A 14,759-nucleotide genomic window follows, 5' to 3' on the forward strand; every position below is an offset into this window, starting at 1 on the left:
AGGGCACTACCATCTACAGCCATATAATGTACATAATGGAAGGGCACTACCATCTACAGCCATATAATGTACATAATGGAAGGGCACTACCCTCTACAGCCATATAATGTACATAATGGAAGGGCACTACCCTCTACAGCCATATAATGTACATAATGGAAGGGCACTACCATCTACAGCCATATAATGTACATAATGGAAGGGCACTACCCTCTACAGCCATATAATGTACATAATGGAAGAGCACTACCCTCTACAGCCATATAATGTACATAATGGAAGAGCACTACCCTCTACAGCCATATAATGTACATAATGGAAGGGCACTACCCTCTACAGCCATATAATGTACATAATGGAAGGGCACTACCATCTACAGCCATATAATGTACATAATGGAAGGGCACTACCATCTACAGCCATATAATGTACATAATGGAAGGGCACTACCCTCTACAGCCATATAATGTACATAATAGAAGAGCACTACCCTCTACAGCCATATAATGTACATAATGGAAGAGCACTACCCTCTACAGCCATATAATGTACATAATGGAAGGGCACTACCCTCTACAACCATATAATGTACATAATGGAAGGGCACTACCCTCTACAGCCATATAATGTACATAATGGAAGGGCACTACCATCTACAGCCATGTAATGTACATAATGGAAGGGCACTACCCTCTACAGTCATATAATGTACATAATGGAAGGGACCTGAACATTGTACAAAGGCACCACCCTCTAACCATGGGCACCATATTGCAGTCCATGAAGTGCCATCTGGCAGATAACACAGACCCCTGCCCACCCTCTGTAACCTCATACATGTTTCCAGGATATGAATGTGTTTTGCATGGCGCAGGTGCCCATTGCGGTACCACATAGAACGTGATTTATCTTTTTTACATCACAGTTTTCCCTCTTTCAATTTTTGCATTCTGTCACATAGAACGAGCTTCCCACAATGCACTGCTCACAGGTTACAGGTCACTGTGTCATCCGGGTGGTTTGTATGCTGTGATCCCCTGTAACTTCTATAGCTATAAGGTCAGTATATGTGAGACAAGCCATTCGAGTATAGCCCACATACGCCGTGCCGCAACATTGTATACAAGCGTCTGCTTCCTGTATTCTATTGCGCTAAATTGGTGTCTTGTACGGAGATGTAAATAGAAGCAATAGAACACTGTATTTTGTGTGTCACGGGGAAGGAAAACCCGTGATTATGTCACGGATAGGGGGGGGGGGTGTATATTGTTCACAGCTCTGCAAACAACACGCTAAAGAAAAGCCGCACATGAGGATCTTATTGCAGCCGTTAACCCTCCCACCGCCAAATATATCATGTAAAACGACTATTTCTGCACTTAGTGGTTATTTGCAGATCTGAAACAATGGAAGTGACTCCTAATCGTATAATAAATAATGGCATTGTGCACTTTTATAATAAGTATTATTATGTGTTGCGGCACATTGCTGTCCGGACGGGTGTGGACACTTTTGTAACCGCTTGGTATTATTCCAATGATACTTTGCACTTAGAATGGAAGGAAATTTTTTTAATTAGGTTCTGTGTATGCAGCCATTTACAGACGTATGTGTCTCCATGGTAACAAATTACAGACGCTAAAGCATAGAAATAAGATATGTGATTGGTAAAACGTTTAGTTCAGTCGCTTGGTGTTTCTATGGATGAGGTAAGAAACCTGTGACACCATTGGTGCCGCCTTTAAAGAAAACTTAAAGGGGATTCCAAAAGTTTTGGCAAATTTTTGAATGAACGCCGCACTTTCCTCGGGTTTCCCAAACATTTCCATTTTGCACCGAAATGCCTTCGGAATTTTGCCGCACGCGATTGGATTTTGGTGCATCGGCGCCGGCTTGCACCTGACAGAAATCGGGGGGACGGATTAGGACAAAACGCAGAATTTAAAAAAAGATTTGTGTCACAAGATCAAGCACTCACATGCACCAGGAAGAAGAAGGTGAACTCCGGCGGACCTCAGCGCATCAGCGACACCTGCAGGAACTTGCACGATGTTAGTGAATCGCGCCGGACCGGAATCCTTGTCAGACAACGCACCGCGGGATCGTGATGGGACCGGGTAAGTAAATCTGCATGAAATGTTTGAGGGTTGGTGATGGGTTTAATGCAGCATGCGCGTGATGTCATCATCTCTGGTCCGACTGTAGACCGATTGCTGGGCTCCTTGGGACAGGGCTGCACTAGCCATGAGGTGAGGTGAGCCTCTTGCCTCAGGCAGCGACATTTGTCATCAGAGGTGCAGTCAGCTGCCATTCTATAGCTTGTCTCGGGCAGCAGAAAGTTTAGGTTTGCCCCTGCATTGGGGTAATAGTTTTATTTTTTAATTTTTATACAAAATCTGGATCCAGAGGATGTTTTCTGAATGACAGAACGCCCATTTAAGGTACAAAATCCAAACTATACAATCTGCAAAACATTTCTTCTTACCATCTTTCTTTGTTAAGTTTGAAATCACCGAAGCTTGTAACTGCTTTGCTCCAGTGACCCCATGACAACACTCCCTGTCAATTGCTGAAAGCTCAATGTGACATTCAGTGGATGCATATTACCATCCAGAACAATGGTCACATGCAAATTCATCAATGTTGAGTTAAACCCATGCAGTATTTGGTACTTTCCATTAGAACCAGGCAGTACATTCGTAAGGCTAATATTTCTGATGGACAGGTTTCTTATCTGTGCACTCCTGTTACCTTTAGGATCCTGAAAAGCTCAGAGTCGTAATATGTCTCCGCCCCCTTGATGACATCATCGTCTTTATCATTGTGTGTTGACAGGATGATGTAATAAGGAGAGGTTATCACAATGACACTTACCTCTGCACATATGAGGGGGGTGGTGATAGGACAGTGTAAAGCTTATATAGACCTCTGTGCACACCTGCTGGTTTACTTTCTGGGCGTTGTCTGTCTTTTAGCCTACTTATATAGCCGTCATTATGAGCCTCTCCTGAAGTCCAGTGACACAAGCTTAAACCCATGAGAAGGTCTATCCTATATTCTTATTGGCCTAGATTGTCCAAAAATAGGAGGAACCTTCTGTCTCTAAGAAGGAAAATGAGTGCCTCCTCCCAATTGGGAAATCTAATTTTGGAATGCATCCACTCTTCACCCATTGACTTCTGCAGTAAGCTTGGTGCTGGTTCTGTATTTCAGTAGTAAGCTTGACCTTAGTACTCTATCTATGTAGCAAGCTTGGTTCTGGTACTTCATCTATATAATAAGCTTTTTTCCGGTACTGTAGCTATGTAGTAAGCCTGGCTGTATCTGTGTAGCAAGCTTGGTTATGGTTCTGTATCTGTTTAGTAAGCTTGTTTCTGATACTGCATCTATGTAGTAAGCTTGACCATGTTTCTTTATCTGCGGTAGTAAGCTTGGTTCTGGTACTGTATGTGTGTAGCAAGCTTGGTTATGGTTCTGTATCTATTTAGTAAGCTTGTTTCTGGTACTGTAGGTATGTAGGAAGCTTAGCTATGGTTCTATAACTTTGAAGTTAGCTTGCTTCTGCTTCTGTATCTTAATAGTAAACTCGGTTCTGGTACTGAATAAATGAAGTAATCTTGTTTCTGGTACTCTGTCTATGTTTTAGCTTTGTTCTTGGTCTCATAGATATACATAGTAAGCTGAGTTCCAGTTCTATATCTATGCAGAAAGATTGGTTCTAGAAGTGTATCTACATAGTGAGCTGGGTCCTGTACCTTATGTTATTAGTACACTTGATACTTCAACTGTAACTATTAAGTAAGCCTTGGTTCTAGTACCATATCCAAGCAGTGTGTTTGGATAGTACATAGAGATAGACTTCAGAAGTGTCACAATGTATTCACTTTTTCGCACAGTTAAAGATTTTTCAAGTCATAACTCGTGGATATGGTATGTTCCTTTAATTGCAGGAAGCTTGTTGTGAATATTGTATCTATGTAAAAAGTTGGGTTATGTTTCTGTATCTTTGCAGTTAGCTTGGTTCTAGTACTGTGTTTATGTAGTAAGCTTAGTTCTGGTCCTGTAGCTATGTAGTAAGCTTAGTTCTGATCCTGTAGCTATGTAGTAAGCTGAGTTCTGGTCCTGTAGCTATGTAGTAAGCTTAGTTCTGGTCCTGTAGCTATGTAGTAAGCTTAGTTCTGGTCCTGTAGCTATGTAGTAAGCTTAGTTCTGGTCCGGTAGCTATGTAGTAAGCTTAGTTCTGGTCCTGTAGCTATGTAGTAAGCTTAGTTCTGGTCCTGTAGTTATGTAGTAAGCTTATATCTGGTTCTGTAGCTATGTAGTAAGCTTAGTTCTGGTCCTGTAGCTATGTAGTAAGCTGAGCTCTGGTCCTGTAGCTATGTAGTAAGCTTAGTTCTGGTCCTGTAGTTATGTAGTAAGCTTATATCTGGTTCTGTAGCTATGTAGTAAGCTTAGTTCTGGTCCTGTAGCTATGTAGTAAGCTGAGCTCTGGTCCTGTAGCTATGTAGTAAGCTTAGTTCTGGTCCTGTAGCTATGTAGTAAGCTTAATTATGGTCCTGTAGCTATGTACTAAGCTTAGTTCTGGTCCTGTAGCTATGTAGTAAGCTTGGTACTGGTACAAACTCCATGCAGTTAGCTTGGTTCTCTTACTGTAGCATGCAGCAGTAGTTCTGATAGCTATGGCTATAGAACTATATCTATGAATTTCTCTTTCTCAATTTTTGGGTCATGTCGGTTTCAGTCCACCATGACAATCTTTATGGTTGTGACCTGTGTCTTACACGCTGTCTACTCTTTCCTTGGCTCATGTCTCTGTCTGCCTTCCGTATGTCTCACATGTCTGAGCGGACCTGAACATCCCATTAGGGGTTCAGGTTTGGCCATGCAACGCGGACGTATGACCATTGGCTAAACATCCAATCCAGCAAACTGATGCCCCCAGGCAATTACTGTGATTGGCCGGGGGACAATCCTGGCCAATCAAAGTCATGGCTGGCACCAGAGGTGTCAGTTTGCCGGATTGGCTGTTCGTCCGGCAATATGTCCAGGCTGTGCGGTCAAGCCGAATGCCGGATCCACTCATCACTAGTCTCCAGGGATTCCATGTGCAGATATCACTGCACAGACACACAAATATGCGCTTTACCAACCATCACGGTTCTAGGGATAGCGAACGAAGTTCTGTTACTCTCAAAGATAATCTCATTAGTATGTAAATGATAAAAATACTGTATAAAGCGGCAACATATTCCTCACTATAAATACTCAAAATGCTAAATCCCTGGGCACCTACCTCTACCCCCCCCCCCCCCCCCCCCCCGTCACAGCTACACATCTGTGTGTCACCTCTCATGCGCATCACTGTCAGATATCTGTTTCTAGGAATAAAATATTTTTCTCTATATGTCTCACCCCAGAGGGGCAGGAAATACAGTCATATCCACCTGACGTCACTGACACTACAGCATACAGGGGGGGCTACCTGTAACCAAAATCTAATCCTAAAGCATCTCATTAACTCCATAGCTTCTCTGTATGGGGCGAAGGTTGGTGGCAATAGCAATACTTCTGAAACACCTTTAAAGTATACAATCTTACTAATGTACATAGTGGGCAGTATTATAGTAGTTATATTCCTGTACATAGGGGATAGTATTATAGTAGTTACATTCTTGTACATAGGGGGCAGTATTATAGTAGTTATATTCCTGTACATAGGGGCAGTATTATAGTAGTTATATTCCTGTACATAGGGGCAGTATTATAGTAGTTATATTCTTGTACATAGGGGGTAGTATTATAGTAGTTATATTCCTGTACATAGGGGGCAGTATTATAGTAGTTATATTCCTGTACATAGGGGGCAGTATTATAGTAGTTATATTCTTGTACATAGGGCGCAGTATTATAGTAGTTATATTCCTGTACATAGTGGGCAGTATTATAGTAGTTATATTCTTGTACATAGGGGGCAGTATTATAGTAGTTATATTCTTGTACATAGGGGGCAGTATTATAGTAGTTATATTCCTGTACATAGGAGGCAGTATTATAGTAGTTATATTCTTGTACATAGGGGGCAGTATTATAGTAGTTATATTCTTGTATATAGGGGGCAGTATTATAGTAGTTATATTCCTGTACATAGGGGCAGTATTATAGTAGTTATATTCCTGTACATAGGGGCAGTATTATAGTAGTTATATTCTTGTACATAGGGAGCAGTATTATAGTAGTTATATTCCTGTACATAGGGGGCAGTATTATAGTAGTTATATTCTTGTACATAGGGGGCAGTATTATAGTAGTTATATTCTTGTACATAGGGGCAGTATTATAGTAGTTATATTCTTGTACATAGGGGACAGTATTATAGTAGTTATATTCTTGTACATAGGGGGCAGTATTACAGTAGTTATATTTCTGTACATAGGGGGCAGTATTATAGTAGTTATATTCTTGTACATAGGGGGCAGTATTATAGTAGTTATATTCCTGTACATAGTGGGCAGTATTATAGTAGTTATATTCTTGTACATAGGGGGCAGTATTATAGTAGTTATATTCTTGTACATAGGGGGCAGTATTATAGTAGTTATATTCTTGTACATAGGGGGCAGTATTATAGTAGTTATATTCCTGTACATAGGAGGCAGTATTATAGTAGTTATATTCTTGTACATAGGGGGCAGTATTATAGTAGTTATATTCTTGTATATAGGGGGCAGTATTATAGTAGTTATATTCCTGTACATAGGAGGCAGTATTATAGTAGTTATATTCTTGTACATAGGGGGCAGTATTATAGTAGTTATATTCCTGTACATAGGGGGCAGTATTATAGTAGTTATATTCCTGTACATAGGGGCAGTATTGTAGTAGTTATATTCTTGTACATAGAGGGCAGTATTATAGTAGTTATATTCTTGTACATAGGAGGCAGTATTATAGTAGTTATATTCTTGTACATAGGGGCAGTATTATAGTAGTTATATTCTTGTACATAGGGGGCAGTATTATAGTAGTTATATTCTTGTACATAGGGGGAAGTATTATAGTAGTTATATTCTTGTACATAGGGGGCAGTATTATAGTAGTTATATTCTTGTACATAGGAGGCAGTATTATAGTAGTTATATTCCTGTACATAGTGGGCAGTAATATAGTAGTTATATTCTTGTACATAGGGGGCAGTATTATAGTAGTTATATTCCTGTACATAGGGGGTAGTATTATAGTAGTTATATTCCTGTACATAGGGGGCAGTATTATAGTAGTTATATTCTTGTACATAGGGGGCAGTATTATAGTAGTTATATTCTTGTACATAGAGGGCAGTATTATAGTAGTTATATTCTTGTACATAGAGGGCAGTATTATAGTAGTTATATTCTTGTACATAGGGGGCAGTATTATAGTAGTTATATTCCTGTACATAGGGGGCAGTATTATAGTAATTATATTCTTGTACATAGGGGCAGTATTATAGTAGTTATATTCTTGTACATAGGGAGCAGTATTATAGTAGTTATATTCTTGTACATAGGAGCAGTATTATAGTAGTTATATTCCTGTACATAGGGGGCAGTATTATAGTAGTTATATTCTTGTACATAGGAGGCAGTATTATAGTAGTTATATTCTTCTACATAGGGGCAGTATTATAGTAGTTATATTCCTGTACATAGAAGGCAGTATTATAGTAGTTCTATTCTTGTACATAGGGGGCAGTATTATAGTAGTTATATTCTTATACATAGGCGGTAGTATTATAGTAGTTATATTCTTATACATAGGGGGCAGTATTATAGTAGATATATTCCTGTACATAGGGGACAGTATTATAGTAGTTATATTCCTGTACATAGGGGGCAATATTATAGTAGTTATATTCTTGTACATAGGGGGCAGTATTATAGTAGTTATATTCTTGTACATAAGGGGCAGCATTATAGTAGTTATATTCTTGTACATAGGGAGCAGTATTATAGTAGTTATATTCTTGTACATAGGAGCAGTATTATAGTAGTTATATTCCTGTACATGGGGGGCAGTATTATAGTAGTTCTATTCTTGTACATAGGGGGCAGTATTATAGTAGTTATATTCCTGTACATAGGGGCAGTATTATAGTAGTTATATTCTTGTACATAGAGGGCAGTATTATAGTAGTTATATTCCTGTACATAGGGGGCAGTATTATAATAGTTATATTCTTATACATAGGGGGCAGTATTATAGTAGTTATATTCCTGTACATAGGGGGCAGTATTATGGTAGTTATATTCCTGTACATAGAGGGCAGTATTATAGTAGTTATATTCCTGTACATAGGGGGCAGTATTATAGTAGTTATATTCTTGTACATAGGTGGCAGTATTATAGTAGTTATATTCCTGTACATAGGGGGCAGTATTATGGTAGTTATATTCTTGTACATAGGTGGCAGTATTATAGTAGTTATATTCCTGTACATAGTGGGCAGTATTATAGTAGTTATATTCTTGTACATAGGTGGCAGTATTATAGTAGTTATATTCCTGTACATAGGGGGCAGTATTATGGTAGTTATATTCTTGTACATAGGGGGCAGTATTATAGTAGTTATATTCCTGTACATAGGAGGCAGTATTATAGTAGTTATATTCTTGTACATAGGGGGCAGTATTATAGTAGTTATATTCCTGTACATAGGGGCAGTATTATAGTAGTTATATTCTTGTACATAGGGGGCAGTATTATAGTAGTTATATTCTTGTACATAGGGGGCAGTATTATAGTAGTTATATTCCTGTACATAGGGGGCAGTATTATAGTAGTTATATTCTTGTACATAGGGGGCAGTATTATAGTAGTTATATTCCTGTACATAGGGGCAGTATTATAGTAGTTATATTCTTGTACATAGGGGCAGTATTATAGTAGTTATATTCTTGTACATAGGGGGCAGTATTATAGTAGTTATATTCCTGTACATAGGGGCAGTATTATATTAGTTATATTCTTGTACATAGGGGGCAGTATTATAGTAGTTATATTCCTGTACATAGGAGGCAGTATTATAGTAGTTATATTCCTGTACATAGGGGGCAGTATTATAGTAGTTATATTCTTGTACATAGGGGGCAGTATTATAGTAGTTATATTCTTGTACATAGGGGGCAGTATTATAGTAGTTATATTCTTGTACATAGGGGGCAGTATTATAGTAGTTATATTCCTGTACATAGGAGGCAGTATTATAGTAGTTATATTCCTGTACATAGGGGGCAGTATTATAGTAGTTATATTCTTATACATAGGCGGTAGTATTATAGTAGTTATATTCTTATACATAGGGGGCAGTATTATAGTAGATATATTCCTGTACATAGGGGACAGTATTATAGTAGTTATATTCCTGTACATAGGGGGCAATATTATAGTAGTTATATTCTTGTACATAGGGAGCAGTATTATAGTAGTTATATTCTTGTACATAGGGGGGCAGTATTATAGTAGTTATATTCCTGTACATAGGGGGCAGTATTATAGTAGTTATATTCCTGTACATAGGGGGCAGTATTATAGTAGTTATATTCCTGTACATAGGGGGCGGTATTATAGCATATAGTACATTACAGTCACTATATTTTTACTTTAATTATCTACATCTAAGTTTTACCTTGTCATTGCTATAGGTACTGTACCCGCCCTGTTACTGTAAGTTCTTACTAATAATACAAGGCAGTGAAAGGGTTACATAAAGGCACTTAAAATGAAAGTCCTTTTGCAATGGCTAATCGCATTTCAGCAGATAGTTTTCTGTTTGCTTTCGCCGTGGCTTAGGCAGTGACGAGAGCCCGGGGAGTCCTTTGGCGTTCACTGTGGTTGTGCTATAGGTTTTGTCATTCAGGAAATGTGATCTGACGTGTTAGGTGTTCCTGAGTTTTCATTCAATAGGTTAAACAATCTAGAACTAGTCAAACAGGACGTACGGCAGCTCCTGACATGATGCGGAGTGAAGAAATGAAATTTTACTTGACTAATCTTAGTCATGTGGACTTTGGCAGAGGACCTCAAAATATGTCTTGCTCTTTACTTTTAAGGCTTGTACCTGGAAAAAGAAACAAAGGCTTTGTCTGAAAACAGAATCCGGAATTCTTCTTTAAACTCCTTAACCGGTCAACAGCAAAGGATTTTCTGCTGAACAGATTAGAGACGGGACTCCAGATCCTTCTGTTTTAGCTGGAGAAATTGCACATTTTTGGAGCGCCGGCAGCACTTTAGGGTTTGCTGTGAATGGTCATCGCCTGCTCGGAGCTGAAGATTCGTTGCACTGGGTTGGGTGGCGGTGGTGTGGGGGGGCAGGACGTAGAGTGATAACTACCCCCCTGTATGGGACGCAAATACACAGACAGTGTCACAGCGCCTTCACCATGCTGACGGTTAAAGATTTTCCGAGTCGGCGTCACTCGTGGATATGGTACGTTCCTTTTATTGCACTTAAGAAAAAGTTTGAGATGTAGCAGAGCTGAGATTGTTAATGCAGAGTTTGCCGTGTGTGATATTATATTGGCAACAAAGCGCAGAAGCCTCATTCAGCGCTGCTACATCTGTAACTACTGAAGCCGCTATCAGGATGTGGAACTATTTGTTTTATTGCATGCGCTTCATTTATTTTTCTGTGGTCTTGAAAATGTAGAATCTGAAGATCTGCAAGGAGGTCGGTAAATATTGTGTGACACGGGCATTCGAGCCACGTACTATACCGGCGTGTAAATAGGAGCACCTGATTGTGTGGGTGAGTGTTATTTCAGGAATAGAGTGCAAGCTCTGCTGTGCAAGTGTCAGCTAAGGTATATCGCCACATAACAGAAAGTGCTGTATAGATACAAAGATTGATGTATACGTAGCAGAGTTGACTTTGTTATATACCTGAGATCTATGCAAACCATTTTCTGAAATAATGATGAGTTGGTTGAAGTGACAAACTCAGCTCAGCTACATACCTGCTCTTGTGTTTTTATAGATAGGACGCTTCTGATATCGGTTAAATATTATATCAAGATAACGTCCGTGAATTCTTAATTTTCCACCATATAGTGATTGACTCTTATCTATATAAGTTATTAGGACTCAATGGTGTCATACAGTGCGGTCCCTGCTTAGGACCACTAGAGCAGAGCTTTCACCGTGGCCATTAACTACATCATTTTCATTTGTTGGACCCCCAACGACTGCATTTGTGAAGCTCGTCATGATGTAAGGGATTGCTAGGTCTCTTCTATGCATTAGATATGACTGCGTATAACAATCTCAGCACTGCTACATCTCCCATATTTTCTGCCATGCTCGCCAGGAGTCATCACCTTGATATCAGCTGTTGATACCGGTGATGCGGGTTTTATAATCTGCTGGAAATAACAATGGAATCAGCTGATCCGGAGCAGAGGAGCGGAGCTGATTCACCGCTATCCAGCGGGACACGACTTGCACGGCTCCTGGGCCTCGCTTTAATCCGTCCTCCTCTAACTTTATCACTATGAAGCAGCTCCGGCTACTGACGTCATTGTCCTGGTAGTGACATAAGTCTGGCCCAAAAGAAAATCCTTACTCTACATTTTTGGTCTTGCAGAGCACCCACCGGAGACACAGATAAGACGAGTGGTTAAAGTGGTTTCCTCTGATATTACTCCCATGATTAACCCTTTCTTATATTCATCTGCTCCTGGAAAAAGTCAGTGAAAACTAAAAGGGCATAAAAGTAATCCAGACCTGACTAGCTGAGAGCAGATGTATCGCTGCATAGTTGCCATTCCATCTGGTAGAGTTGGCCGTCAGACCTTGAGGTTGTCGCAGAGATGTCCTTCATGATGACTGGCGGCCAGATACAAATGTCACCACTTATAACTTCCATAGGATCAATCACCCCAATCACCCAAATCACCCCTAATCAGTTGTCTGAAGAGTTGGGGGTCATTCCACTGAATGCTGCTCCTACTTCTATAGCCATCACATGTCCTGGTCCGATTCATCCATAAACCACCCCAAGAAATAGAAATTAAAACCCAAATTCTATCAAAAAGTTACACAAGTTTCAATTATATGTTTTGTTTTTGTAGTTTTTTTTTTTTTTTAATTTTAATTTGGTACAAAATAATGTCCCACATTTACTGAGGAGAAATCCAGCAGAATGTACCAGTACCATAAGTAAAACGTAACTTTTAATAATTACTGATAAAATAAGTTCACAGTGAACCACAATAGTATACGCATCAACCATCTAGTCAGCAAAAACACATCAGAAAGGGAGCTCGTTCAGACCTCCAATATGTCTTGTCTGACACGGTCCCCAGTAATACTACATGTAGCCCATGCCACTACATCTAGCCACCATAACTTGTATTATACGGGCCACTGCTCGTTTTTGATTCATTTTAACCCTTTGATGTGGAGCTTTTGCAGCCATACTTAGCATCAAGACTGCATAGCCCACTACATTACTTTATTCCCCTGATGAGTGCGTCACACAACGTACGAAACGCGTAGGGATTACATATTAGAGACTAACAGGGTCTGAAAGGGACAGTACTGGGACCGTTCTTGTCAGGGTGGGAGCAATATTGCGGGGTCAGGATACAAAGCGATTGTAGGGCTTAATAGGTCCTGTACCTCCGGACCAGTACCGCTCGACCAGGAGACGGAGCATCGAAGACTGGTGAGATCCACCCTATTATTCCTTACTGTCCAGATTAATGTTGGTCCGTGGTTTTGAGATGATGCACCGTGTCATATGCTATACAGGAATGCACCAAGGCATGGTGAGGTATTACTGGGGACATATTGGAGGTCTGAACGGGCTCCCTTTCTAATGTGTTTTTGCTGACTAGATGGTTGATGCGTATACTATTGTGGTTCACTGTGAACTTATTTTATCAGTAATTATTAAAAGTTACGTTTTACTTATGGTACTGGTACATTCTGCTGGATTTCTTATCGATTTATGGATGTATTTTTCTTGACTTGAAAAGTGAGTTAGCCAACTAGGCAACCTTTTTCTGTCTTGTTCGGATTCACATTTACTGAGGGGATTGCACCAGTTTTCGCTCTGACTTTTGCACGTTCTTTCATGTGCGACCTGCTGGACCATGTATTTGAGAAGAGTCCGAGACACATTTGTGTTGCGGCTGCTTCATGCGACACATTTATCATGCAGAGTCCGGCAGAATTGTGTGAGATCAGGAGACCTTACATCGATGATCTCAGGAGGCCAATACGGTTTTAGCCATTAGATCTCTTCCTGTGCCCTTCAGGGTGATGATGTGTTTATAGGGGAAATACCAACTCCAGCCCTAATCCTGGTTACAGTTTAGTCAATTCTAGTAAATGGGGTTGATCTGCAATACCAAGTAAAGCCACTACACAATGTACGGCAATTTGCTTGGTAAGGAGTGAAGAGGACATAGTGTTCTTCCGTCCAACACGGCGACCCCTTCAGACAGCTGGTTTGTCAATGACAACCGAATATTATCAAACAGTTAATGCATTGGGGCCCACTTATCATCATAGTGCACTAGTGTATAATTATGTCCCTGCCCCCCAGCAGCCAGCTCTAGCCTCCAAATAAATCCTGGTAGGCCGCTGCGATGTTATATGCCAGGTCCGACGCATACATTTTTAAACAGACTGAAAACACATGTTTAAAAACGGACCAAAAACAACACGTGTAGCATCACCCTGAGGATAGTTAATCAATTAAAAATATTCCGGAATCCCCCCTTAATGGAATATCCAATGGGGGATAAGCATTAGAGAATTTACTAATAATAACATATTACATAAATAATATGTAAAAAATGTAGCAACTAAATAAAACTGATACAGGTGCAGGAAACGTTACAATGTATCAGAGCCCTGGAAGCAGCAGAGCCCTGGATATAGATAGAAACGTTCCCATTCTTTGACACCAAGCAGATATCATAAAACAATATTAGAAATTAAAACCCAAATTCTACCGAAAAAGTTACACAAGTTTCAGTCACATCGGTTTTTTTCTTCAAATTTTAAATTTGCAAATATTCTTTCAAGGTGAAACCAAATGCAAAAGTACAAAATAAAATGCAAAAGATTGTGGTGCGGGGCGGCTCTGGAGCAAACGAATCCAGAGACAACAGGTTAACAATGACTTCTCCTCCCCGCATGAAGATCCCCATTGTCTGACCAGTAAGGACACATGACTGCTGCACTGCCCAGGAGGGTCCGCTGTACCATCAGCGCTGCTCTATAGTATGGCCACATGACTGGACTTTCATAGAAAACTAGTTTGGGGTGTTTTTAATGTTTTTCCTAAAGATTTTCTCTATCAGACTTATAATAGAGGTAACATTGTATGTTATACAGAATTTGGCAATTCAAAATTTGTGTTTTTTTTTAAAAAAAATTCATTTAAAAGTACCAGAATGTTACACTATGTGACGCCCAGGGGGTCCCATAGTACAAAGCTGTTGTGACCTCTGCATTCAGTCTTTGTTATGTTTTGGGCCCGGCTCCCCTGGAGAATAAGGGACCTCTGCATAGTATACAGCGTCCTCCGCAGCATCATTTCTGCCTCCAGTATTCTGTAGACCTCCTTATTACATCTTATTGTAGCTCTCTACAACTTCTGGAGATTCACGTGTTCACCTGAGGACATTCTCATAGAGGACCAGATTGCAGTGGTCATACACCTTGCCTATGACTTGTCACTGTGTGGCCCAGATTAAGCTCCTAACCCCCTG

At 40.0% G+C, this 14,759-nt stretch overlaps 2 protein-coding genes across 10 annotated transcripts in view; one reads left to right on the plus strand and one right to left on the minus strand.

The window, feature by feature from the left end:
* LOC140104207 (uncharacterized) overlaps window positions 1–14,759 on the minus strand; it is a 540,921-nt gene that overhangs the window by 312,787 nt on the left and 213,375 nt on the right. The window lies entirely within an intron of this gene.
* The window catches only part of PDE4B (phosphodiesterase 4B), a 302,693-nt gene that overhangs the window by 164,235 nt on the left and 123,699 nt on the right, over window positions 1–14,759 (plus strand). Inside the window, exon 1 of one of the 5 annotated variants that reach the window (XM_072127638.1) lies at window positions 9,970–10,465. The exons of the other annotated variants lie outside the window; for them this stretch is intronic. Within the exon in view, the coding sequence (XP_071983739.1) occupies window positions 10,419–10,465 (47 nt within the window). The 5' untranslated portion in view covers window positions 9,970–10,418. Of the gene's footprint in view, window positions 1–9,969; window positions 10,466–14,759 lie in introns of those variants that run through there. 5 annotated transcript variants of the gene reach the window in all.

Source organism: Engystomops pustulosus, chromosome 10 (genome assembly GCF_040894005.1).
Source record: "Engystomops pustulosus chromosome 10, aEngPut4.maternal, whole genome shotgun sequence".
NCBI lineage: Eukaryota > Metazoa > Chordata > Amphibia > Anura > Leptodactylidae > Engystomops > Engystomops pustulosus.